At 44.6% G+C, this 26975-nt stretch overlaps 1 protein-coding gene across 5 annotated transcripts in view; it reads left to right on the top strand.

The window, feature by feature from the left end:
• The window catches only part of SLC4A4 (solute carrier family 4 member 4), a 183191-nt gene that overhangs the window by 98348 nt on the left and 57868 nt on the right, over window positions 1-26975 (top strand). For all 5 annotated transcript variants that reach the window (XM_081960358.1, XM_081960361.1, XM_081960357.1 and 2 more), the window contains exons 7-9: window positions 9038-9114; window positions 21675-21832; window positions 24977-25064. In XM_081960358.1, the coding sequence (XP_081816484.1) occupies window positions 9038-9114; window positions 21675-21832; window positions 24977-25064 (323 nt within the window). The remainder of the gene's footprint in view (window positions 1-9037; window positions 9115-21674; window positions 21833-24976; window positions 25065-26975) is intronic.

The following is a 26975-nucleotide window of genomic DNA, read 5'->3' as shown; positions in this document are numbered from 1 at the left end:
GAAAAAGCATTATCTCTTCTAAAATACCATATTTAAGGCAGTTGCTTGATAAAACTATGATTTGAAAGTCTTTTTCTGCAAGATTTTCATTATGGGGAAACTGGTTCTCAAAAATCTAAATCAGGGAAAAAAAATATGACAGAACAGATGCTTGACCTATAAAGTGCAGAACATATTAGAAATACTTGAACTTTTACAATTTCCCAGGATCTGGAGATTAGATGCAATTTGGAGATTAAGTACAACTATCCATTTTCCCTCTAAAAAGCTTTTTTTTCAATAGGAAAGAGGATGAAAGCCTCACAAACCTAATCCAGAAAGTAATACTGTTATCACCTTTGTGAGATGGAAATTGCAGTGAGAACAATAATAGCATTACATTGCTTAAAAGAAAATGTCACCTTTTCTGAAATGGTACATGCCTCTAATTTGCTTCTTTTGTCAGAGACAAATTTGAATTGCACTTTTCAAAAGATTTCCTTCCTAACCTAAGTGCTGCAGAACTAGTGAATATGAGTGAAGAGGAAAATGCCGTATTTTTCAGAGTAAGGCGCTCTGAAGTATAAGAAGCACCTAGCTTTTGGAGAGGAAAACAAGAAAAAAAAATCTGCCTCTGCCTCCCAGCATTTGCCTCCTTGCAGCAAACAGAAAACAGCCCATTTCAGTTTCAACACAGCCTGATTAGGACAAGCAGCTGATTGTTGGCTGGATCAGCCTCCCAACAGCCTCAGCTGTTTCAGGCTGCAGTGATTACCATACCTATTCCGGGCAGCAGGGATTGGAATAAGTGGAAAATGGAGCACGTGGAGGCTGAAAACGGGGTGCTCAGAGGCCAAAAATGGGATGTGGAGGCCAAAAATGGGGTGCGCAGAGGCAACAATAGGCAACGACAATCCCTGCAGCCTGAAACAGCTGATCGCTGGGAGACCGATCCTTATTGTCATATTAATTGGGTTTGTTTTTTTGGATATTTATCTAATTTCCTTTTAACTTTTGTGATATGTGTTTTTTAATGTTGTACGCCGCCCTGAGTCCTTTGGGAGAAGGGTGGCATATAAATCCAATAAAACAAAACAAACAAAACAACCGACAATCAGCTGCTTGTGCTAATCAGCCTGTGCTGAATCTGAAACCGAAACTTGCTGTTTGCTGCAAGGAGGCAAAGGCCAAAGGGTGGGGGCCGATGGGTGGGCAGGGTTACATTTGGTATGTAAGACACACCCAAATTTTTACCCTCTTTTAGGAGGGAAAAATGTGTCTTATACTCCAAAAAATACAGTAGGTGAGAATTGAAAAGTGATAAGACTGTAGAAGAAGAAGAAGGGGAAAAAAATAACACCATGCTTTTAAGAGCGAATGAAATAATTTCTTAAAAATAGGATTATAGTTTCCTAAAAGCCAGCTATTCTAAATAAAATGATGGGAGATAGCAACAAGCTTAGGGTTAGACATGAGAAACCCAGCAATCCTACCCTAAAACAAAGAATGCATCGTTTATTTATCACAATTACTTATTTAAGCTGGATGTTGTTAAAAATGTATCAGGAAGGTTGCAATTGCCATTCAGTTGGATTGACTATCAAGCAGGTCAATGGGATTTTGTTCTCGAAACGTTTTTCTGCTTTATTTCAAATAGTTAAATAATGCAGAAACTTGAAAACTAACGCCAGGAAAAAAAAAAAGAACCAGAAGGAGAGGATTGACAGGTTAAAAGGAGCAAGCTAATGAGTCATTGTCACGTTTATTTTAAATCATACCAAATGAAACACGTTTTTATTCATTGCCAACATAACGCATTGGAATCACACGAATAACACATTTCCAAATGTTCAGGTACAAATTGTGTTTTTTTTCCACACGCAGGCTATTTCTCAGCATGTATTCGAATCCAACCTGCAAAATTTGAGCCAGGCTTCTATTTTTGGCTGTAGTATCTTCCCGTGAGGAGTTATAAAATAACGCATGCGGAAGTTTTTTGCATTTGTTTCAGGTTTTTTTTAGGTAAAAGAAAACCCAACAGGTTTTGCTCGGAAATTTTTTTACCAGATAACATTTTAGGTCGCTGAGCTCCATTTTGCTTATCCTGATTTAGAACATCCAAGTAGTATAACATTGACCCTGGTTTCATTAAACATGAAATCTTCCTCCTCCTCCTCTTCCTCTACATCAGGGGTGGGGAATTCTGGGAGTTGAAGTCCACAAGTCTTAAAGTTCCCAAGTTTGGACACCCCTGCTCTACATAATCCTCCTGTCACCATCTTGACTTTTTAAAAACCTGAACATTTTATTTTTGAAAAGCCCATTTATTACATCATCTTAAATGGCTGGATTTAAGTTTGTGCTTGAATGTGATCCAGATCCCAGGTGTTTTGTAGTCTGGTCTTACAAATACGATACTATAGATCAGATGGGGACGCGGTGGCTCAGTGGTTAGAGACTCTGAGCTTTTCGGCTGGAAAGCTGAACAGACCGGGTTCGAGACCCGAATGCTGCAAGGTGGGGTGAGTTCCCATTACTTGCCTCAGCTCCTGCCCGCCTAGCAGTTCGAAAGCGTGCAAATGCGAGTAGAGAACTAGGTACCACTTTGGTGGGAAGGTAACAGGTTCTGTGCGCCTCGGTGCGTAGACATGCTGGCCATGTGACCACAGAAGTGTCTTCCAACAATACTGGTTCCCTTGGCTAAGAAATGGAGCTCAACAACCCTAATCCTAACCCTAGAATTTGACACGACTGGACAGGGGAAATCTTTATCTCTATAGATCAGACCCTGGGCATTTGATGGCCCCCGGGCCACCCCTGGCCCTTGGTTCTCCCTCGTCTGGTCCACAAGAATTGCTTTTATTTTGAAGTGGACTCTTATTTTAAATTTACGTATGTGCACGCCCTAGGCCCGTGATGGTGAACCTATGGCATGCGGGGGTTGGAGGGGGGGGTTGTGTGCACATGCGCACAGGGCAGGGGGAGTGTGTCTCTCCCCGTGGCCCATTTTTGGTCCCAGGAGGCTGCAGGGAGGCCCAAAATGGGGCACGACGACAAAATGGTTAGCCGTCACTGCCCTAGGCACCTTCAAGATCCTACTGCCTTGTCTCTCCTCAACAGTCCCAGTTTCTCATGTGAAAATTAACTGCCCACTCCTGCTATAAGTGGTATTCTACCTGTTAGATACTAGCCACTCTTCTAATGGTTTCCACCAAGGTCCTCTGTTCCGGCGGGAACAGAGGTTTAATCTCCTTGGTCGAAGGGTCTGACAGCTCCCTATAAAAGGGCTGCTGTCAGACTGAACCTTCGCTGGATTGTACGTAGTTGCTACTGAGTTAATAAAGAGCTGTTGTGTCCTAAGCCTGAGCGTGCCTTTCCATTACCCGATCTAACACGACCATTCAAGGGTTTAGCATCCTAACAGGCAGAATTTAGTGAGCCACAAAGGCTGGGAGTTCAGAACCGAAGTCCCAAATATCTAGAAGTCTGCCGGCTGGAAATGAATACGATGCCTTTATGCAGTGGCATAGCGTGGGTTGTCAGCACCCGGGGCAAGGCAAGTAATTTGCGCCCCCTAACCCGTGGATTTTAGCACTCGAGTCTCTTCCACTAGATTAGTTAAAGAAACCCTTACCCCCTAAGCACATGTATTGTTTGTTATGAAAATACTGATGTAATTAAAGTAAAATGCATCTAAATACAAGTTTATTTTCAAACACTTTATTGAGTGCGAACATGCATTACACATTCTCCTCGCTCTCTCTCCGCACCGCACCGCACCGCACGCCTGGCACCCCCCCCTCCACAGTGGGCGGCGACCCGGCGGCTCGGATCGGATTCGCACAGCCAGCACTGCAGTGAGAGAGAGTGAGTGAGCCAGGCAGGGGCAGAGAGCTGCGAGTGTGAGCGTGCGCCCCCCCAGATGTTGCGCCCGGTGCGCCTGCCCCCCCTGCACCCCCCACGCTACGCCACTGCCTTTATGGACCTCCTTTTATCTTAAGGATTCCTAGGAATATACCTATATTAGGCCCAGCACTTAATCAAATTTGGGGGACGTTTACCTCATCTTATAGGAATATTGTTATTTATGGCTACTGTGTATTTCTAGAATTCTACGAAATGTCAAAATAAGTAATTTTGCTGAATTGTTTTAGAGAAACCAAAATGCAGCTCATGGTTTCTCTCTAGAACTTAGCTATCTGCTAACAGTTGCTGTAATTTAACGCTGTGGCAAAATTTTAAAAAGTTTCCCTGGCCTAGGAAAAAGACTTTTAGGTTTTAAAGGGTGACCATTGTTCCTTTATTACTGGGGGCAGGAAACCTGGATTTTGTGGTCTCAGCTCACTTGTGGTTTGGGAGAAGATACTCCGGCTCAGAGAGAAGGTGAATATATGGAGTAAATGATACAATATCATGCAAACAGCCACGGGGCTTTGCATCCTAGGCTCAAGGCCAATGACTTAATTCCCAAATTTCTGACCAAAAAATATATATATGAATAGGTCATGAAGTTAAAGAACAAAATCTTACGGACGGTTGCTAAATTCCAGCTTTGTTTCTTGTATTCTTTTTCTGGAATGTGTATGGTCTCTTCTCTTCTCTTCTCTTCTCTTCTCTTCTCTTCTCTTCTCTTCTCTTCTCTTCTCCTCTCCTCTCCTCTCCTCTCCTCTCCTCTCCTCTCCTCCCATCTCCCCTTCCCTCCCTCTCCCCATCCTCTCCCTTCCCTTCTCCTCTATCCATCCCATCTCTCCTCTTCTGCCTGTCCTCATCCTATCTCTCCCCTCCCCTCCTCTTCTGCCCTGCCCTGCCCTCCCCTCTCTCCATTTCCTTTCCCCTCCTCTGTACTCCCCTCCCCTCTCCCCATCCCTCCCCTCTCCCCATCTTCTCCCCTCCCTTCCCCTCTCTCCTCTTTCCATCCCATCTCTCCTCTCCTCATCCCTCCTCTTCTGCCCTGCCCTCCCCTCTCTCCATCTCCTCTCCCCTCCTCTGTACTCCCCTCCCCTCTCCCCATCCCTCCCCTCTCCCCATCCTCTCCCCTCCCTTCCCCTCTCTCCTCTTTCCATCCCATCCCTCCTCTTCTGCCCTCCCCTCTCCAATCTCTCCCCTCCTCTTCTCCCCTCCCTTCCCTCTCCCCTCTCTCCATCTCCCCTCCCCTGCACTCCCCTCCCCTCCTCTTTTGCCCTTCCCCGCCCTCCCCCCTCTCATGTGCCAATGCAGATATTCACAAAGAAGAATGTCTCGAAACTACAAGTGTCCAAAACGTGTGCGGTGCGTTTGCTACCTATTCACTTCAAAGGCGTTGGCAACATGAATGGCTGCATGTTGTTCTCTATGACCTCTTGATTCAAGGAAACGCTCACATCTCGATTCTGTTTCTTGACTTAGCTTTACTTCGGCCACCCACCTGCCCCAACTTGAGACCCTCTAGATACATTGGAAGTTCTGGGATTTGCAGCGCCAACCAATCTGGAAGCTCCCACATTGGGGAAGGTGGCTCTTCTTTCTCTCCTTCCTAATTCTCTTGTCTCCTTCTCGTCTTGCTGCTGCTCTTGACTGCTGCTCTGCCTTCTGCTTGCAACGCTAAAGCTCGCTACCCACTTGAGAGCTCTGTGCCCTGCCTAGCAACCTGCACCCTGGATGATGAAATCGGAATGCAACGCAGCCCCAGCGTGGGATGGCTAAGTAAGTGGACCGTGGGAAGCTGCAGACCCCGGGGGGGTGGCTAGTCCAGGGATCAGGAGAAGACAATTCCCGAATCCATCCTTTCCTGGAAGAGTCACCGGGGGTTTAAACCTCACACTGCACAGGCAGAGATTAGTATCAAACTTATAAGAGCCGTGGTGGCGCAGTGGTTAGAATGCAGTATTAGAAGGCTAACTCATTACTCACTGCCAGGAGTTCAATCCTGACTGACTCAAGGTTGAGTCAGCCTTCCATCCTTCTGAGGTCGGTAAAATGAGGACCCAGATTGTTGGGGGGTAATATACTGATTTTGTAAACCACTTAGAGAGGCCTGTAGAGCACTGTGAAGCGGTATATAAGTCTTAAGTGCTATTGTTATTAAGGGACTGTAGTGCAATGCTCAAGACTTGAAATACTGAATGCAAAAAGGCAAGGTAGGGTAGTGCGTACAAGCCTTCCTCATCTAGGGTTTCCCCAGATATGGACTCCAACCCCCATAATGCAATTCATGTTGGCTGCATTCTCTTAGGTTGGTGACGGTGCAAATGCGCAGTGAGTATTGTGGCCTGTTAGCCATCATCCCCTCCAGCAGCCGAATCAGAGGAGGAAGAGGAGGAGGCGTGGGAATCAGGGTCAGCATCAAGGCAACCTGAGAGCTCCAAGGAGGGAAGAGGGAATGGAGCTATCAGAGACAGAGACAGACGTGGAGCCTGGGCCGTCTGTCAGCCCTCAGATGGAGAGTCAACAGCCCCCAGATCTGGAGGTGGCTAAGGAGGAACAGCTGGGTCCAGTGTCTGATCCATGAATGCACAGAGAGGAGAGGAGAGCAATGGAAATCTGTGGGCTGGTTCCTGGGACAGAAGGGGCCTGCTGTGAGAGGGAAGGAGACTTTTAGCCAGTGCTGCTGGTGCTCCTAAATAAAGGAATCATTGATTTAACTATCACGTTGGGAGCCGGGTCAGAACAATGGGAAGTTACTCCTCTTAAGAGCATTAGAAGTGCTCTCTAGCACCATTAGAGACGTGGTGGCTCAGTGGCTTAGACGCTGAGTTTGTCGATTGAAAGGTTTGGCAGTTTGACGGTTAGAATCTCTAGCGCCATGTAACGGATTGAGCTCCTGTGACTTGTCCCAGCTTCTGCCAACATAGCAGTTTCGAAAGTATGTCGAAATGCAAGTAGAAAAATAGGAACCACCTTTGGTGGGAAGGTAACAGCGCTCCGTGCGCCTTCGGCATTTAGTCATGCCTGCCACATGACCACGGAGACGTCTTCGGACAGCGCTGGCTCTTCGGCTTTGAAACGGAGATGAGCACCTTCCCCTAGAGTCAGGAACGGCTAGCGCATATGTGCGAGGGGAACCTTTACCTAGCCACGGTCTGTGCAGGTCGATGCAAAATCGGGATAGAAAACTTGTTTATTTCCACACACGAACACCCCCCAACGCCTCCATCTCTTAATGATGCTGAGAGTTGAACTCAGTAGCCTTGCTTGGATATCATTTACTTTTCTGGTGACGGTTGGTGGTTTATTTATGTGAGACATGCGATAGTTCTGTTTATCTGTCCTTGGAAGGACTGGTGAGTTACTTAGGATTACGTGCAATGTTTAGTTAAACTTCCCCAGCCGTGTGTGAATTTGGGCTGGGTGGGAATTTTCCAAGTCCACAATTGAGTCAGGAGGTTTTTCATGTTGCGTAACTGACTTCACTTACTCATTCAGATAGTCCTCAACCTACGACCAGAATCGAGCCCAACATTTCAGTTGCTCTAGCAAAACATGTATGTACGTATGTTCTATGTATGTATGTATATGTATGCATATACACAGGCAGATACACACACACAGACAGAGTATTGCATGAAATGCCATCAAGCATTATAAATTTAGGACTACTAATAGAAAATAAATCTGTATAGAATAGTGGCAGTTATTGTTGGAATGTACATTATTCCTCCCCGTCTGCTTTTCACACGTGCTTCTATCCTGTTGCACAGGTTGATTCTTGCTTATATCTGTTCAGTATTCCGCTGTATTCTTATTGAGTCTTTCTGACTTTTAGAGTCATTCAGTTTTTCCTTCATGCTCCTTCTGTGTTTTGCTATTTCGAAAGCTAATGATAAGACCTCATAGGTTCCTTGTATCAGTGAAGGGAAATTTTATACTCAGGGGGCAAAAAAAAAAAGTCCTACAAATCATGTATATCCAAAATTTGGAAGGGCCGGGAGGAAATACAGAGTTGTTATGCCATGATATTGTTCAGTTATTCTTTGCATGCTCTGTAAGACTTGGTTCCAGGTGCAAAAGAGCAGCTCCACATGTGAAGCCCAGTTAAATGATATATTAATAAAAAAGCCTATGCAGAAATGGAATAGAATGGAAAGGGATAGAATAGAATAGGAATAGAATGGAATTAATAGGAATAGGAATGGAATAGGAATAGGAATGGAATGGAATAGAATAGAATAGAATAGGAATGGGAATAATCAGGATTAGAATAAAATAGAATAGAATAGAATAAGGAATAGGAATAGGAATGGAATGGAATAGAAGAATCAGGAATAGAATAGAATAGAATAGAATAGAATAGAATAAGGAATAGGAATAGGAATGGAATGGAATAGAAGAATCAGGATTAGAATAGAATAGAATAGAATTAATAGGAATAAGAATGGAATGGAATGGAATAGAATAGAATAGAATAGAATAGAATTGGCCAAGTACAATTCGACACAGAAGGAATCTGTCTCCAATGCTCTCAGTGTACATATTGGAGTTAGATAAGTTTGGAGTTTGATAAGGTTGAATGGAATTCCAGGGAGTGTGGACAGCTTGTGGTACTTAAGGATCCCAGACTGATCCCTCTTTGGGGCTGTCTGAGTTTGGTTGTTTTCTTGCAGACATTTCATGATGCAAACTAGATAACATCATCAGGGCTAGTTTGATGCATTGACGATGTTACATCGTTTGGGTAATGACCACGGAGACGTCTTCGGACAGCGCTGGCTCTTCGGCTTTGAAACGGAGATGAGCACCGTCCCCTGGAGTCGGGAACGACTGGCACATACGTGCGAGTGGAACCTTTACCTTTAAGCTAGGCTTAGTTAGTCTCTTGCTGGAAGATCACATGCAAATTCCAGAGCTGGGAAATTAAGAAAAAAACAATCCTTAAACAAGTCTGGAGAAAATTCATGGTCATTTCCATATGGTCACCCAGAGTCAAGCTTGTCTCAAGTTCTTCTTTAATTCAAGGTTTCCAAACAAGATTTGTATAATTATCACGTTATCTTAAAACAGGCATTACTATAGCCTTGAGTCTCTCTCTGTCTTCAACATATTACAACAGTTGTGTTCATTGGTTTGGAACTTGTACTTTCAGGTAGTCCAGCCTTGACCCCCAGAAACCTGACGTCCTCTAGTTTGAACGACATCTCTGACAAACCTGACAAGGAGCAGGTAAGCTTCAATTTTGTGGCCATTGGCGTCCTCTTCTTAAGGGCGAGTCTGTGATGCAGAAGAATGAGAATGTGAGGACAAAAATGGAAAGATTCCTGATCTGTTGCTTGTTGTCATCTATAGAAGCCATTAAAGTACTTGATTTGCTTGGTTTGGCCTTAAGATGATATGTTATAGCTTACTAGCTGGATACTTGTGCTTGGCGACGAAACTATGTCATTAGGCTATGCAGGAGAAATTCGGTTCACAATCCGTCGGCTCAGTGGTGGGAATATCACTCCCGCTGCCTTGAGTCTGGAAGCAGGCTCTTCGGTGGAAGGCATAGATACTTTGGTGAGGCTCCAGACCGCTCCTGAGTGAAGGAGTGGAACGTCTGCCAGTTTGAACTGAGGTAACGGAATGTGAGGCAACTGGCAGTTGGAACAGAATTCTTTTCAGGTGGGGAGGGGGAGTAGAACTCCTTAGCATCAGGGTGTGTTAATTACTGTAGAAGAAATACTAATGATCTGATGGTCATTTCAAAAAATCCTTTCTTAGCGAGCACCTAGAAGCCAAGAGGAACATACATGCCAAATTTCAAGTTTGTAGGCTTTACGGTTCTGAAGATTTCGTGATGCGTGAGGGGTACTTGGCTTTAATATATATAGATTTATAGAACCATGGCCAAGCGTGTAAAAAAGGCAAGTAGAAAAATAGGAACCACCTTTGGTGGGAAAATAACAGCATTCCATGCACCTTTGGCGTTTAGTCATGCCGGCCACATGACCACGGAGGCGTCTTCGGACAGCGCTAGCTCTTCGGCTTTGAAACGGAGATGAGCGCCACCTCCTAGAGTCAGGAACAACTAGCACATCTGTGCGAGGGGAACCTTTATCCTATCACTCTGTGGATTACATTACTGGTTTTAATCAACTGTCAGTTCTCCAATTAAAAGTTGAGCTTACCTGTTCAGGTCCTATAAAGAAACTGAGTTTTTGGCTCTTTTTAAAAACTGTGAGTCTAATGGGAACCGTCTGCATGTACTGTACTGAATTGAGAAATCAAAAAATCATTGGCATAGTAAGACAGTAACTAGGATCTGAGTTAATATATATTCTGGCGAGGGCTTATTAAGCAAAAAAAACACACTAGTCATCTAAACTTAAACTGCTGGAGAGGCAGGGTTTTTTTCCTTCTTGTATTTTGGGGAATTTTATGTTCCTTCAATAATTTTCCTTCTTCCATTGCTAAACTGTGTGTAGGCTAAGCAGTTTATTGATACTGTTTATATTTTAAACATGCAATATTATATCTGTCAAACGCCTGGGAAATCAGGACGTATAGGGCACAAAGATTTACAGGTTAATTCTCAACTTACGACCACAATGGAGCCCAAAATTTTTGTTGCTAAGCAAGACATTTATTAAGTACTTTTTGTCTCATTTTTTTAACTTTGCTTGCCACCGTTGTTAAGCGAATCTCTGTGGTTGCTAAGTCAGCAACCTGGTTGTTAAGTGAATCTGGCTTCCCCGTTGACTTTGCTTGTCACATGGTCGCCACAAGGTGATCACATGACCTTGGGACGCAGCAAAGGTCATAAAAAAATGAACCCGTTGCCAAGCGTCTGAATTTTCATCACATGATCATGGGAATACTGCAAAGGTCGTAACCATGAAAAAAGTTCACAAGTCACATTTTTTCGGTGCCGTTGTATCTTTGAATGGTCACTAAATGAACGGTTGCAAGTCGACTACTACCTGTATTGCAAGCTTAAGCTCGTATAAGAATCTGAACTACTAATGGCCAAAACAAATTGGCGGTGGATAAGAATTCAAAGTGGGCTGGACTCAGATTTCTTGTGGTTGCAAAAGGGGACACCAGACTGATGACAAATTGCACCCCTCCCACAGGCGAACCTTTTTCTTATGCCGTGCCAAAATTGTATGCGCACATAACCCCTCTCCGGGCTACATAGGCTTTCCTGAAGCCTGGGGAGGGCAAAAATGGCCTCCTCCCCTGCCCTCCCGGAGGCCTTCATGGATCATTCCTGAACTTCCGGTTGGACCTGTTTTTTGTCCTTCCCAGCCGCCGGAGGCTTTCCTGGAAGCTGACTGCTGGCGTGCCAGCAAATATAGCTCCGTGTGGCCCCTGTGGCATGCATGCCATAGGTTCGCCATCACGATCCTATAATATCAACATGATAGCAGAGAATATTTTCTGCCTGATCTTCTTCATACAATCTGAGGTCTCTCTTAAAGACTGCTTCACTCAGTGACTGTGATTCCAGTCTCAGTTGTGGTCGTAAGTCAAGGAGTCCCTGTAACGGCAGTCAGGATTTCTCTTTGGCTGGCGTTCAACGTCTGGCTTGTTATACTTAGAAACTGAAGATTGATTATGAAGAGGTGATTTATCAAGGGATAAAGAAGGAAGGAAGCACAAAGCACTGGATCCCACACGCTGTGCTGTTAAGTAGAACAGCAGAGAAGGAGTCAACTCTTTCAATAAGAGGTACAGGAAAAGCAGAAACCAACAAACCGGCTTAAAAAATCAGGTCCACATGTGACGGTCCAGTTAAACTGATTTATTGCTACTGACGCCTATGCACAGGAATTTATGTATTTGTTTGCTTGTTTAGTTTGTCGGACATGTAAAAGAGAACAGGTATAAGTATAAACATGGACGTGAGCACATGAAATGAGAGTACAAATAAATGGGGACAGTAGGACAGGGACGGAAGGCATGTTGGTGCGCTTATGCATGCCCCCTTTACGGACCTCTTAGGAAAGGGGTGAGGTCCTTGGTAGACAGTTTAAGGTTGAAGCTATGGAGGGGTTTGAGGATGTAACAACGGAGTCAGGTAGAGCATTCCAGGCTTTGACCACTCTGTGGCTGAAGTCGTATTTTCCGCAGTCGAGTTTGGAGCGGTTAACCTTGAGTTTGTATCGATTGTTTGCCCGTGTATTATTGCAATTGAAGCTGAAGAAGTCATTGACAGGTAGGACGTTGTAGCAGACAATTTTGTCTACTACACTTAGGTCCGACCGCAGGAGGCGTAGTTCCAAGTTGCCTAAGCCCCAAATTTCGAGCCTGGTGGCGTAAGGGATTCTATTGTGAGCAGAGGAGTGGAGGACTCTTCTCGTGAAATACCTCTGGACCCACTCAGTTGTAGTAATGCCAAAATTATATGCGCACATAACCCCTCCCCAGGCTCCATAGGCTTTCCTGAAGCCTGGGGAGGGCAAAAATGGCCTCCCCTGCCCTCCCGGAGGCCCTCCGGAAGCCGGAAATGAATCATTCCCGATATGCGGTGTGGATTCCAGTTAATTAATGCCCGATATACAGTGTGGATATTTTCAACTAACAGATAACACCTGCTTGGAGTTAGATCAGGGTCCATGGAATTCAAGAGAGGCTGGAATTAATCTGCTTGTGGCTACATAGGTATTCTTGGCCCGTGATAGCGAACGAATGGCACATGTGCCACAGGTGGCATGCAGAGCTGCGGTCATGCAAGCCCTCACCCCAGCACAGTTCTACTCCGTATGCACGCGCATCTTCCTGCCAGCTAATTTTTGGGCATGCGCAGGGCACATGTGTGAGATGCATGCGTGGGGGCGTAGGCATCACGCATGTGTGAGGGAGTGTGGGGGTGTCCCCACACAGCCCGTTTTTGGTCCCAGGAGGCTGCAGGAAGGTCTACTAGGTCAAAACGGGGCGCGGGGGGTGGTGTCACGTGTGCATACGCAGGCTGTGGGGGGGCATGGGGGGGTGTTGCGCGCCCATTGCATTATAGGTGCAATGGTGCACGCTTTCGACACGCGGCAACAAAAAGGTTAGCCATCACTGTTCTAGGCTGATCCCTCTTTTCATTGCATCTCTACTGTCCAGCGCTCCTCCTTCTACAAAACACTTCCAAAAATATGAAGACAACCAGATATGAAAAATGTACCCAGTTATATAAGCACTTTCTGGGAAATGTCTCGGTAGTATCTTAATGTTTAGCTTTGATCATCAGGTTTCGGGCTTTGATTTTCAGAAAGCCTCTTAGGGCATGATCAAGAAAGGAAGAATTGTGTGATGATTCGGAAACTGAAATCAGGGTTGCAACAGGTGAGATAAAGGCAAATGACATTGACATGGTGGAAACAAATAGTTTCTAGGTAGAGTCTGCCATAAAATGATAGCCTGGAAGAATCAGGTCTTTAGTTTTAGAAGGTGGAGTTCAAGTCATAGAAGGAGGAGGAGGAGGAGGAGAGGAATGGGAAGAGGAGGGAGGAGGAGGAGGAGGAGGAGGAGGAGGAGGAGGAGGAGGAGGAGGAGGAGGAATGGAAATGGGAAGAGGACAGGAGTGGGCTTCAAAAATTTCAGCAATGGATTCTCTGCCTGATTGTTGGGTGGGTGTGGCCATGGTGGGCGTGGCCTAGTCAGCCTCTGGCACCACGGTGGGGGTGGGTTTTTTGCCTTCCCTGGACTTCGGAGGCCTTCCGGGAGGCCCCCTTTTCCCGCCTTCCTGAGCCTCTGTTTGGGCCCTGCACTTACCTCGCATCCAAAATGAGCTGCGTGGCGACTCCTGAGAGGGGGAGGGTGGGAGAGGCGGGGTGGGGTGGGCAAGGCCAGCCAGTGATGGGATTTGGAGGTTCTCCAAACCGGCTGTAAAATTAGCTATGATTCTCGCAAACCCATAGCACTCCACCCCTGGAAGGGGAGAAGGAGGAAGAGAGGAATGGGAAGAGGAGGAGGAAGAGAGGAATGAGAGGAGGAGGAGGAGAATGGAAAGAGGAAGAGGAGGAGAAGGAAGTTATTTGTGGAAGAAAATATGGTGTTTTTGTGTGGCGGTGGAATACCAAACATGCAATCTGAAAGCCTAGAATTCAAGACATGTAAGGAATTAACTCATCTTGACCACTATTGGACTTCCTGGTCAGAAAACAATGGAAGTTATCTATGATTTCTAAGTGTGATAGCCAAGTATTCCTACCTACTAGGCAGCTGTGAAGTCTAGACCTTCCAGAAAATTAGGTGCCCTTACCTACAATTTCATTCCTGCTTGAAGTGACAAATTCAGTCTTAAAATCTAGGTCAACATTACTGTGAAGAAATTTAAATAGGCATTATTTCTGCATTTTTTCTTTTTGTAATCATTTTTTTTAACCAAGACCATAGCGCCCTTCCTGATAAACAGCTATATATGCCTATGTTACCTAAGTTCAACTATTATACAACATTTCTTTTTAGGTACAATGAAAATAAAGTTCTCGTCCTCCCTTATTCTTCGTTAACTTATCATTATCTTGCTAGTTTCCCCATCTTTTCATCTTCGGAGAAAATAGATCTGCTGTTCTCGCTTGCATTTACACTTGCTCAAATTTGAAGTGAGTTTCCCTATTTAGTTCTACCATAAATAGAGTTGATTTGCTGACGCAGTAGGTGAGTTGAAAAGAAAGGTTGCCACAAACTCTAGAGATTTATATTTTGACTATTACTACGCAAGATGCCTTTGTGTACGTGAATGGATGGATGGATGAGAAGGCATAATTAGAAGTAGCAGTATAATTTATGGCCGAGATAAATTGACAGCCAGTTTGGTGCAATGATTTAGATGCTGGCTTAGAAACCAGGAGTTCTAGTCCTGCCTTAGGCATGAAAACCATCTGGGTGACTTTGGGCCAATCACCAGTAGACTGTGTGTTCTAGTCCTGCCCTAGGGATGAAAGCTGGCTGGGTAACTCACTCTCTCGGCCCAACTGACCTCACAGAGTTGCTTTTGTGCAGAAAATAGGAGAGAAATGAATGTTAGGTATATTCACTGCCTTGAGTTACTTATAAAGACAGGATAAAGATAGATAGATGATAGATAGATAGATAGATAGATAGATAGATAGATAGATAGATAGATAGATAGATAGATAGATAGATAGATAGATAGATATAGATGATAGATAGATGATAGATAGATAGATAGATAGATGATAGATAGATAGATAGATAGATAGATAGATAGATAGATAGATAGATAGATAGATACTGTAGATAGATGATATGGATGATAGATAGATAAATGTTAGATGGTTGGTTAAATAGATGATAGATAGATAGATAGATAGATAGATAGATAGATAGATAGATAGATAGATGCATACATAGATAGATATGGCTATATGATAAATAGATGATAGATAAGAAAACAGAGGGAGAAAGAAAAAGATGGTAGAGATTAGATAGATAGATAGGCAGACAGACAGATGTTAGATGGATGATTAGATGGATAGATGATAGATAGATAGATAGATAGATAGATAGATAGATAGATAGATAGATAGATAGATGTTAGATGGATGATTAGATGGATAGATGATAGATAGATAGATGATATAGATGGATACAGATACTGTATAGATAGAAGATAGATAGGTGATAGATAGATAGATAGATAGATAGATAGATAGATAGATAGATAGATAGATAGATAGATAGATAGAGATGGATAAATGATAAATAGATGATAGATAGGAAAACAGGGAGAAAGAGAAAGATGGTAGAGATTAGATAGAAAGATAGATAAATAGATCGATCTATGTTAGATGGATGATTAGATGGATGATTAGATGGATAGATCATAGATAGATAAATAGATAGATAGATAGATGATATAGATGGATACACATACTGTAGATAGATATATAGAAGATAGATAGATGTTAGATGGATGATTAGATAGATGAAATAGATAGATGAGATAGAGATAGATAGATAGATAGATAGATAGATAGATAGATAGATAGATAGATAGATAGATAGATAGGGCTAAATGATAAATAGAAGATAGATAAGAAAACAGGGAGAAAGAGAAAGATGGTAGAGATTAGATAGACAGACAGACAGATGTTAGATGGATGATTAGATGGATAGATGATAGATAGATGATATAGGTGGATACAGATACTGTAGATAGATAGATGATAGATTGATGTTAGATGGATGATTAGATAGATGATATAGATAGACAGATAGACATACAGACAGATAGATGAGAGAGAGAGATAATTATAGTCTTTCTGCAAGAGTTTTGTTTTTACTTCTGCCCTGCTGGTTGCAAATCTGATAAAAAAATCCTTGAAACTCATGAAGGCAGTGACCTCAGTTCAGAAGAGAGCAAGCGTGCATTTTGTGACTTGCAGGATTTATTTATTTTTCTAAAAAGGGACTATTAGGTGCCCCCTGTGTTTGTTTGGAAACAGAATCGGGCTCCAGTATCTTCCAGCAGAACAGATACACCAATTATCCTTGCTAATGTAGTCTCTTATTTTTGAGGATTAGGTGAAGATTACAGGAAGTTGGACTCTCATCCTCCTCCAACTGCCAATCTCCAAGCGCTCCGTTCTTTGGGCTTTGTTTCAATGTCCTTGACAAACCTCTTTCTCCCCCGCCTTTGCCCCCCCCAAGTGAATCTCTGCGGCCTCTTCCTACCTTCCCCCAACCAACGGCTTATATTTTAAATCCACGAAGTTGCAGAAATGAATGGGACGGGGCTGTCGATGGGGGAGAAAGTGGGAATGCTTTTTAGTTCAGTTTCAGGCACATTCACGTTGATTGTCTTCCAACAAAATTCATGAGAATCAGGTTTCTGTTTCATGAGAGAGGTTGGGGAACACCTGCTTAAGATGCAGAGTGGGTTTGGATGCCCTTGGCCAGCTGAATCATAGACAGAAGTCTCTTGTCTCTGGTGTTTGTGGCACTTTCCTGACTCCCGGGTTGCCATATCAACAGGAAAGACTGTTCCCCCCCACCTCTTCATTTTGTCCTCGCGAATTCTAAAGTTTATAAAGAGGTTGTCTTAAAGTTGAAGAATGCCTCTTGCTTCGCCTAAATAAAAATGTCGACAGCATTTCCTGCTGTGGGAAGTTTACTCCTCGGATGGGTTGTGTAAGACCTGACTTGCTCAGCCTCTTTTTTTCGTTTCGTTGGTGCTGGCGATTGTCTAACCCTTTCATTCACTGGGAATAAGCGTTGGTGCCTGTGTTTGCTCCTGTGTCCTGGATTCACCCCCAGCAATAAAGCAAGAATGTGTGTCCTTCGCACACAAGTCTGAAAGGGTTAGGGTTAGGGTTAACCCTAGAATGCTGGCTGGGGAATTCTGGGAGTTGAAGTCAGGACATCTTCAAGTTGTCAAGGTTGAGAAACACTCTTCTAGGTGGTTCTAAGTCCAAGACTATTTGCAATCCGATTGCAAAGTGAAATTTCAGAATCCCTGTTTTCTTCCTAAAGGAGTCAGCTTTTTGATTTCTGCTGGACATGAACAAGTCAGAGAAGAGTAATATTAGTTACAATACTACTTTGGAGACATGTAATATGGCATGAATTCATTGTTTGGGAGGGAAGGGTACGTTACCAGAAATTGGGGGAAACCGTATCCTCAAATATCTGTCTTACTCAGAATAACAGTTGGAGGTCTTCTAGTCCAACCCCTTGCTCAAAAACAGGAAGCCCTACACCACTTCAGACAAATGGTCGTCCAACCTCTTCTTAAAAACTTCCAGTGTTGGAGCATTCACAACTACTAGCAACTTGTTCCACTGATTAATTGTTCTCACTGCCAGGAAATTTCTCCTTAGTTCTAGGTTGCTTCTCTCCTTGATTAGTGGTCCATCCATTGCTTCTTGTCCTGCCTTCAGGTATTTTGGAGAATAGGTTGACCTACTCTTCCTTGTGGCAGCCCCTCAAATATTGGAAGTCTGCTATCATGTCTCCCCTAGTCCTTCTTTTCATTAAACTAGACATACCCAGTTCCTGCAACCGTTCTTCATATGTTTTAGCCTCCAATCCCCTAATCAACTTTCATTACAATGAAATTATACTCTTCCACTATAATATTATAATAGGCATTTCCCTACATGAGTATTGGCCGGTTGGGGACAGGATGAATAATTACAGCTATATTCTCTCTCATCTGTACTTCTCTCTCTCTCTCTCTCTCTCTCTCTGTATGTATGTATGTATGTATGTATGTATGTATGTATGTATCAGGGACGTGCGGTCATTGGAGGCAGGGGAGGCAGAGCCTCACCTCTCATCATGAAATAATAATATATAAAATAATAATATCCACGAGGGAGTTTCATATATATAAGAGGAAGAGGAGGGAGGAGCGCTTGCGGGGTGGTGCCAGGTGGGCAACCGGCGGAGGCAGGAGGGTTCTTGGAAGCGCCAATAACCTTCCTGCCTTCGCTGTACTTTGCGCGCTCCTCGCGACTGCAATCGACGTCCAGAAGTGGCAGGGGCTTGATAATGTCGCCGCAGCTGCCATGTGTGGACGGACGAGGTAGCCAGACTGGTGGCAAGGCAGTCTGGCTGATTAGCGACTGAGGATCAGGCTGCCTGATCCTCCATTGCTCGCTCGCTCACTCTTTTGTCCGCCCGGACCCCTCGGCACCACTCTGGTTACCTCCATCCGGCCGCGCCCAGCAGCGACGTCGGTGACGTCATCAAGACGAAGTGGCTTGGGGGGGCGAAGTGCTTTTCAGTGCTTTTCTGTGCGTCTGGCGTTTAGGTAGATAGCCGGATGTCCTAAACGCCAGACGCACAGAAAAGCACTAAAAAGCAGCTGCTGTTGGGGAGCGCGAGCCGGCGGAGCGCGCTCAGGAAGGCGGGGAATGGGATCACGTGTGCTGGAGACTGAGGCAGCCTCAGCCTCCAGCACACGTGGTCCCATTCCCCGCCTTCCTGATGACGTCACCAGCCTCACCAGCGATAAACCTCACCGCACATCACTGGTATGTATGTATGTATGTATGTATGTATTGTGTCACAACCCCTGGTATGCCCAAATATGGGAGGGAGCATACTGCTTCCCTTTTCTGTCTATCGGCTCACCCTAGGAGCCATCCAGGCAGAAAGCCATTTTTTTTATGTTGCCTTGTTACATTTGTGTTGTATTTATTTATCAGCACAAATGCAACGTGTGTGTGTGTGTGTGTGTGTGTGTGTTTGTTCGTTCGTTCCAGCATAACTCTGGAACGCCTCAAGTAATTTCAACCAAACTTGGTATACAGATGACTTACCTTCTGGAGAAAAATATTGTGGGGGTAAGACATCCCCTAAAACCCCTCAGGGGGTGTGTTCCTGTTAAGCTACAGCCTTAAAATGGCTTCTACTGTACTGCCATAAAACTGCTTCTACTGTACAGCGCAGTGGAGTTGCCATGGTAACGGCTTCACAGTACTCCACAAGGGGGCATCCTCTGGTAAGGGGGAACATCTAACATTGGAAATTACATTTGGTCCGGGCATTTCCTCCCCTATAAATAAATACCCGGACAACTAGTTTTTATACTAGTTTTTCAATAAAGTGGAACTTCTTGTCTTCTTGTTTTTCAATAAAGTGGAAAAAACACTCTATAAGCCTCGGCATCCAATTTACCAGGTCAGGTCAGATAATTTATTCTGCAGTTTCCATCAATAATAGATCAGGGAGCGGTAGAGTTCTATTTCACTTGTCTCTCCCAGAGGGCCCTCATGATTGACAATTGGTGTGATTGTTGGCTGCCGTTCACCTGGGAAATACGCAAGCAGACTTGAGGGACTCTCTGCCTTCTCTAATCTGCCTCTCTGGCATGCAGGAAAAACTTCTGTGCGGCTTCAGCTATTTTTGACAGCAATTTCTCCATCGATCTTTCCTTTGTATTGAATTCTCTTCTGTAGAAAGGCTGGCTGATGCAGTATTCCAATATTTGAGGGGCTGCCACAAAGGAAAGGGAGTCAAGCTATTCTCCAAAGCACCTGAGGGCAGAACAAGAAGAAATGGGTGGAAACTAATCAAGGAGAGAAGCAACTTAGAACTGAGGAAAAATTTCCTGACGGTTAGAACAATTAATCAGTGGAACACAAGTTGCCTACGGAAGTTGTGAATGCCCCAACACTGGAAGTCTTTAAGAAGATGTAGGACAACCGTTTCTCTGAAGTGGTGTAGGGTTTCCTGCCTAGGCCCCCTGCCATAGAATAACAGAGGGCTTCCTTCTAGTCCAACCCCCTGTTGGACTAGAAGACCTCCAAGGTCCCTCTGTTATTCTATGCTATTCTATTCTATTAACTGGTGGATTTTATTAAGAGATATTTAGTGCTTAACGGGCATCGTGTTGTGTGGGTATTTAGTTTGCTTAACAAGACATATGACGTTCTTCATCTCCACCCCTTTCCCCCAACCATTGATAAAATAGATTCCATGTTTGATAATATTCCGTATCTTCTTTCTGTTTAATTCTTAATGTCAATCTGTCCATTTCTAGGATTTTTAAAAATCATTTCTTCCTCTCGGGGTGTTTTTTCCTTTGTCCAGGATTACGTAAATACAATCCTCACGGCTGTCAAAACGTGCAGTATTAAATACATACTTTTCTTATCTACCATATTTTTCGGACTATAAGACGCACCTAAATTTACCGGAGGAAAACATGAAAAAAGTAGTTTTGGGCTTCCGCATGTTGGATTTTCACCCTACCAGGCCCTCAGAAGCACTCTGCAGTGCTCCACATTTTTGCGCTCCCAAGCCTTCTGCATGTTGCATTTTCATCCTCCCAGGTCCCTAGAAGCATTCTGCAGTGCTCCGCATGGCCAATTTTCACAGAAATGGGCCTGTTTTAACCAACAATGCACCCATTTTTGGCCTGCACAGTGCTTCTGGAAGCCGAGGAAGGCGAAAACATGATGCATGGAGGATTCGGGAAGCCAAAAACACCCATATTCGGTCTATAAGATGCACCTAAATTTTCACCCACTTTGGGGGGGAGGGGGGGAAGGTGCGTCTTATACTCTGAAAAATATGGTAGTTTACCTGTTACTATACCTAATAATAAAAATCTACACACTCTCCTCTTCTCAAGCCATTTGTGTATTTTTCCCCATATGCAATTTCTGATCATACAGTTTTAGATTCCGTTGCATGCATTAAAAACACATGCTAGAGTGAAGGATGGAATTCTTATTAGATGCTCATAGAAATTGTTCCAAAGTCTCTCCTAATATTTGGAGTATTAGCATTCGTTAGCTGACAAAATGTTTGGTCAGCGGGCTCACTAAGTATGATCATTTTTGTTCTCAGCTAGAGTTACTTTTGAGGATTAAGAGGCAGGTAAACACACCTTGGAGCGGTGGCTCAGTGGTTACGACACTGAGCTTGTTGATCAGAAAGGGATCAACGGTTCGAATCCCTAGCGCCACGTAACAGAGTGAGCTCCCGTTATTTGTCCCAGCTTCTGCCAACCTAGCCGTTCGAAATAACGTAAAAATGCAATTAGAAAAATAGGAACCACCTTTGGTGGGAAGGTAGCAGTGTTCTGTGCGTCTTCGGCGTTTAGCCATGCCGGCCACATGACCACGGAGACGTCTTCGGACAGCGCTGGCTCTTTGGCTTTGAAACAGAGATGAGCACCGCCCCCTAGAGTCAGGAACGACTAGTACATATGTGCAAGGGGAACCTTTACCTTTAATCACACCATCTGCAAGTTGCTTTCTGGTTTGATGCTAAGGAAGTTCTACAGGAGGAGTAGAACTTCTTTAAAACATTTGTTTTTCTCTTTTTTCACCCAGCTGAAGAACAAATTCATGAAGAAGTTACCTCGGGATGCTGAGGCCTCCAACGTGCTGGTTGGAGAAGTCGATTTTTTGGAAAACCCATTCATTGCCTTCGTGCGGTTACAGCAAGCAGTCATGCTTGGGGCTCTAACAGAAGTCCCCGTACCTACTCGGTAAGCAAGTGTTTTCTATCTGTTGCTGTGTATTTTTTTTTTAAATACATTTAAAATTTAAAAATGAACCTGCCATTCAGTGATTGCTTTAATAAGCCAATCACAAAAAGATTATTATTTTTCATGGAGAGTTTCTGGAAAACCTTTTTTTCTCTGCTGTTGAAACTTTGAACAATCACTTAGAAGTTTTCCAGAAGCACTCCATGGATGTGTCAGTCAACATATGGAAATCTGTTCTGGGAAGATAAATGTTTATTTTAACGTAGAAATGTTAATTTCCCTCATATTGAGTTTGCTGTTTGCTCTCTCTTAAAGAGCAAAACATGGCATTTACTTTGCTGCAATATAGCCACTTGCCATCTTCCGAACCTCTTTATTTATTTATATGACAGCTCTAATTAGCCGATTGAAAATAAATAATTTATGCTGTTGGCTTCTGCAAAGGCCTCGCGGTGAAAGCTTTTATTTCTCCCGGAATTGCACACATAATCAAATAGCATATATTTGCATAGTAGTTATTACACCAACGTCACTGAAATGGGTTGTTGCAACAAAATGAGGAAGAAGGTAAGGGAATTTGTTTTTTTGGGGGGAGAAGGAAGTCATTAATTTTAATCCTGTGCAAAGCTTATGGCCTTGAGTGTCACATGGCTGTGATATCCCTACCTGGAGAGACTGAATAAAGGTTTATGTGATGGCTGCACGTCAGCAGGAATGTCTGATTGGAGGCTAAAGCCTATGAAGAAAGATTGTAGGAATTGGGTACGTCTAGTTTAACGAAAACAAGGATTAGGGATGACTTGATAGCTGTGTTCCAATATCTCAGGGGCTGCCACAAAGAAGAGGGAGTCAAGCTATTCTCTAAAGCACCTGAAGGCAGGAGAAGACATAATGGATGGAAACTACTGAATTTTTCGGAGTATAAGACGCACTGGAGTATAAGACGCAGCAAAGTTTTGAAGAGGAAAACGTTTCAAAAAAGTTTTTGCACTCTGCAAACCTCCCAAAAACGTCCCGTTTTTTGCCAAAATGGGCCTATTTTTTAAAAAAGTTTATAGAGTGCTGCTGGCTGCTTGGGGGGGGGACAGCCTGTTTTTCGATCATTTCTGCCCTCCCCAGCCCCCAGGAGCTCTCTGAAAGCCTCCTAAAGGCTCTGCACAGCCATTTTGGTGAAGGGAGTGGAGTTTCGGGAGGCAAAAACCACTGTATTCAGTGTATAAGACGCACCCAGATTTTCAGCCTCTTTTTTGAGGGAAAAAGGTGCGCCTTATACTCCGAAAAATACGGTAATCAAAGAAAGAGCCAGCCTAGAACTAAGGAGAAATTTCCTGACCACGAGAACAATTAATCAGTAGAATGGCTTGCTTTCAAAAGTTCTCCACCACTGGCGGTTTTTAAGAAGAGACTGGGCAGTCATTGTTCTGGAATGGTATAGGGCGGTGATGGTTCAACTTTTCGGCACCGAGCGCTGAAATTGGAGCACATGACCCAGAAGAAAGCAGCTGGCTGGTGCACTTATGCGCTGCGACCAACTTCACTTCCGGGGTCCGGCACACGCATATGCGACAGGCGGCTGGTCTTCATGCAGTGCACGCTGGAACCCAGAAGAGAGCAGATGACTGCCATGCACATGGGCGCTGGACCGTTTGGCCTCTGCACATGCCCTTGACGGAACCCAGATGAGTAGCTGGTGCCGGCATGTGTGCCCACAGAGAGGGCTCTGCGTGCCACATCTGTATAGGGTCTAGGGCAGGGGTGTCCAAACTTGGGAACTTTAAGACTTGTGGACTTCAACTCCCAGAATTCCCCAGCCAGCATGGCTGGCTGGGGAATTCTGGGAGTTGAAGTCCACAAGTCTTAAAGTTCCCAAGTTTGGACACCCCTGGTCTAGGGTCTCCTCTTTGAATAGGGAGTTGGGCTAGAAGACCTTCAAGGTCCTTTCAAACTGTTGTTGTGCCTTGGATGGTCATATGGGCAAAGAAACTGTGAGATTACTACGTCTCTGTGAAATCATTTCCCGTCACCAAACTGTCAGCCTTCGCAGGTAGATCAGTCAGGAAACACAGCCAGACGAGATAATTGTATTCATTGCAAGATTATACCATGTTTCCCCGAAAGTAAGACAGGGTCTTGTTTTCTTTTGACCCACAAAATATGGCTTGGGCTCTATGGTTGTGGGCCGGCTGTCGAAAGACTCTCTGTCCTAAAGACTCTCTGTCCGGCAGTTGACCCACAACCACAGAGCGCACTCCTAGAGCGGCCACTGCTGGAAGACTCGACAGCCGAGTTTTGGAGTTTGGAAGCCGGAGAAGAAGTTATGCTCGGAGTGCAGCAGTGGTGCCCTGGCCCTGCAGGGAGAGCTGAGCCAGGGCATGGTTGCTGGGGGCAGAACAGGCGCTCGTGCAACCCCTTCTCCATGCACTGACCTAGGGGTATCCCTAATGTGCTAAGCCACGGGAGCTGGGGGGCGGGCAGAGTGCCACGTGGCTTGGAGTCTTAGGGATACCCCCTAGGTCAGTGAATGGCGCTCTGCCCAGCTGGAGAGGGGGTTTGCCGGGTGGCTGCTCGTAAGCGTGGTTACCTCATGGCTACTTCGCCTCTGAGGCTGTGCATGGCTCTTCGGGAGCCCGCTTGCAAGGCAGCAGCCATCTGGCAACTTCCCCCTCCAGCCAGGTAGAATGCCACTCCCCTACCTAGCGGTATTCCGAACGTGAGCACCTTCCCCCCCGCTCCCGTGGCTTGGCGCCTTCGGGATACCGCTAGGTTGGTGAGCGGTGCTCTGCCTGGCCGGAGGCGGGGGGAGGGTTTGTTGTCCAAGGGGCTTATTTTCAGGGGTGGGCTTATATTTTTCCCCACCTGAAAAACGTGGCAAGGCCTTAGTTTCAGGACAGGTCATATTTTCGGGGAAAATCTTGCAAGTACAAATCTTACTCTGTCTACTTTACCGCCTGAGAATTTCAGGACAGCCCCTTCTGAGCCTCTATTCTCCATCCATTATGCGTCTGGAGGCTAGGCCTTCTCTTATCTAACCATTCCCTCCCATTTTTCTTTGTATTTGATTAAGTAAACATTCTTCATGGAAAAAAAAAACATGTACATGGATTTGCACATGATAGTAATGCTGGTTTTCTTCCCGGGTTTCAGGTTCCTGTTCATTTTGTTGGGCCCAAAGGGCAAAGCAAAATCCTACCACGAAATCGGTCGATCCATTGCCACTTTGATGTCAGATGAGGTAATTTCCTTTTGTTCTGATATGCTTGTCGTCTCCCCCGAGGCCACAATGTGCTACTCTTTTAATGCTTCCCTTCAGAAATTGTAGGCGCTCCATCACGTTTTTAAGAAGAGACTAGACAGTCACTTATCTGAAATGGTATAGGTTCTCCTGCTTGAGCAGGGGGTTGGACTAGAAGATCTCCAGGGTCCCTTCCAGCTCTATTCTGTTCTGTTCGGTTCTATTCTTATTCTATTCTGTTGTGTTTTCTTCTTCTTTTTAAAATAATTTTTATTCAACATTTTTTAAACATTAAAATCAGAATTACACTTTTGCAGCTTTCAGTTATGAGTATCTTTTTTCCTGATTTCGAATTTTCCATTCTAAAGCCCACTGTTTTATACATAGACCTCCTTATTTCATATTTACTCATTTATATAATATATACAACATTTCCACCTCTATTACTCTCTTAATATATACCATTTCCTTTTATTATATTTTCTATGTATTCATTATGCATTGATTTTACATCTCTTTTCAAGCCAATTATACCACCTATTCCACGTCTTGTAATACTGTTGTGTTTCTGTTTCTATTCTATTCTATTCTATTCTATTCTATTCTATTCTATTCTATTCTATTCTATTCTATTCCTATTCCTATTCCTATTCCTATTCCAATCCCATCCCATCCCCGTCCTATTCCTAATCCACTCTCCTCTACTCTACTTTTGGGAAGTGTGAAGAGTTGATGCATGGATCTTTAGAGTTTTTAGTCTTTATACTGCACTCACTCAGTTCTTTAGAGTCTTGGCTTGATCTTGGCTTTATTTGTAATGTGGGCAGTGGGGGAGGGTTGGGAAGATGATCATACAAACAAAAGTGGAATATTCACACCTGCCAAGCCATTGACTCACTCCCAACTCAGTGAAGTTACAACATCAGCTTTTGCTTGTGGGAATTTCCCCCAAAGATTTCTTCCATGGAGTTTGAATTTGATCGCTTTGTAGGCGGGGGGGGGGGGGAGGGGGGGGGGAAACTGCAGGCAAATTTCTTTCCTTGATGCCTTCTCAGTGGTGGTTCCCCTTCTCTGGAGCCACCAGACGTCTGCCTTCACACACTCTTACAAAACACTCATCTGTACGGTAGGAAATTTGGTGGCGTAGTCAAAGGGAGTTCCTTGGAGCCAAAAAGAAAAAAAATGAGCTTTGGTGGATTGGATATGGCCTTAGACAGCAGGAGGAACACGTTGAGTTCAAACGCTCATGGGGCAAGTGATGGGAAATCTCCATTTCTCCAAACTTGGGAGACTATTGGCCAGAGTAGCTACTGAAGGCTGGAGAAGTCCTTGGTGCTCTATGGGCTTGGTTGTTTTCTCTTAGACCAGGGGTGTCCAAACTTGGGAACTTTAAGACTTGTGGACTTCAACTCCCAGAATTCCCCAGCCAGCTGACTGGGGAATTCTGGGAGTTGAAGTCCACAAGTCTTAAAGTTCCCAAGTTTGGACACCCCTGTCTTAGATGTTTCATCACCCAAACTACATCAGCAAGGAACGGGGCTTGCTCTCAATTTATATTCTAGTCCAGGGATGGCTAACCTTTTTCTCCTCGTGTCCTGAAATTGTTTGTGCGTGTGAGAGAGCGCGAGTGCATGCCAACACCCATAATGCAGTAAGCCCCACCCCCCCTGCACGTGCACGCACAACCCTCCACACTCCCCCCAATTCTCACGCATGCACGCGCAACCCCCTGCCCCCATGCATGTGCATGCAACCCCCTGCCCCCTACGCATCTCCCGCTTGCGCAGTAGAGACCCGAAAATCAGCTGGCTGGCAGGAGGCGCATGCGCGGGGTAGCTGAGCTGGGTGACGGCTTGCGTGCCTGCAGAGTGAGCTCCACGTGCCACCTGTGGCACATGTGCCATAGCTTCG

This window comes from Natrix helvetica, assembly GCF_964273705.1.
Source record: "Natrix helvetica genome assembly, chromosome: 7".
NCBI classification, from domain to species: Eukaryota; Metazoa; Chordata; class Lepidosauria; order Squamata; family Natricidae; genus Natrix; species Natrix helvetica.
The sequence above is the reverse complement of the archived record's forward strand: the minus strand, read 5'-3'. Positions and strand labels throughout refer to the sequence as shown.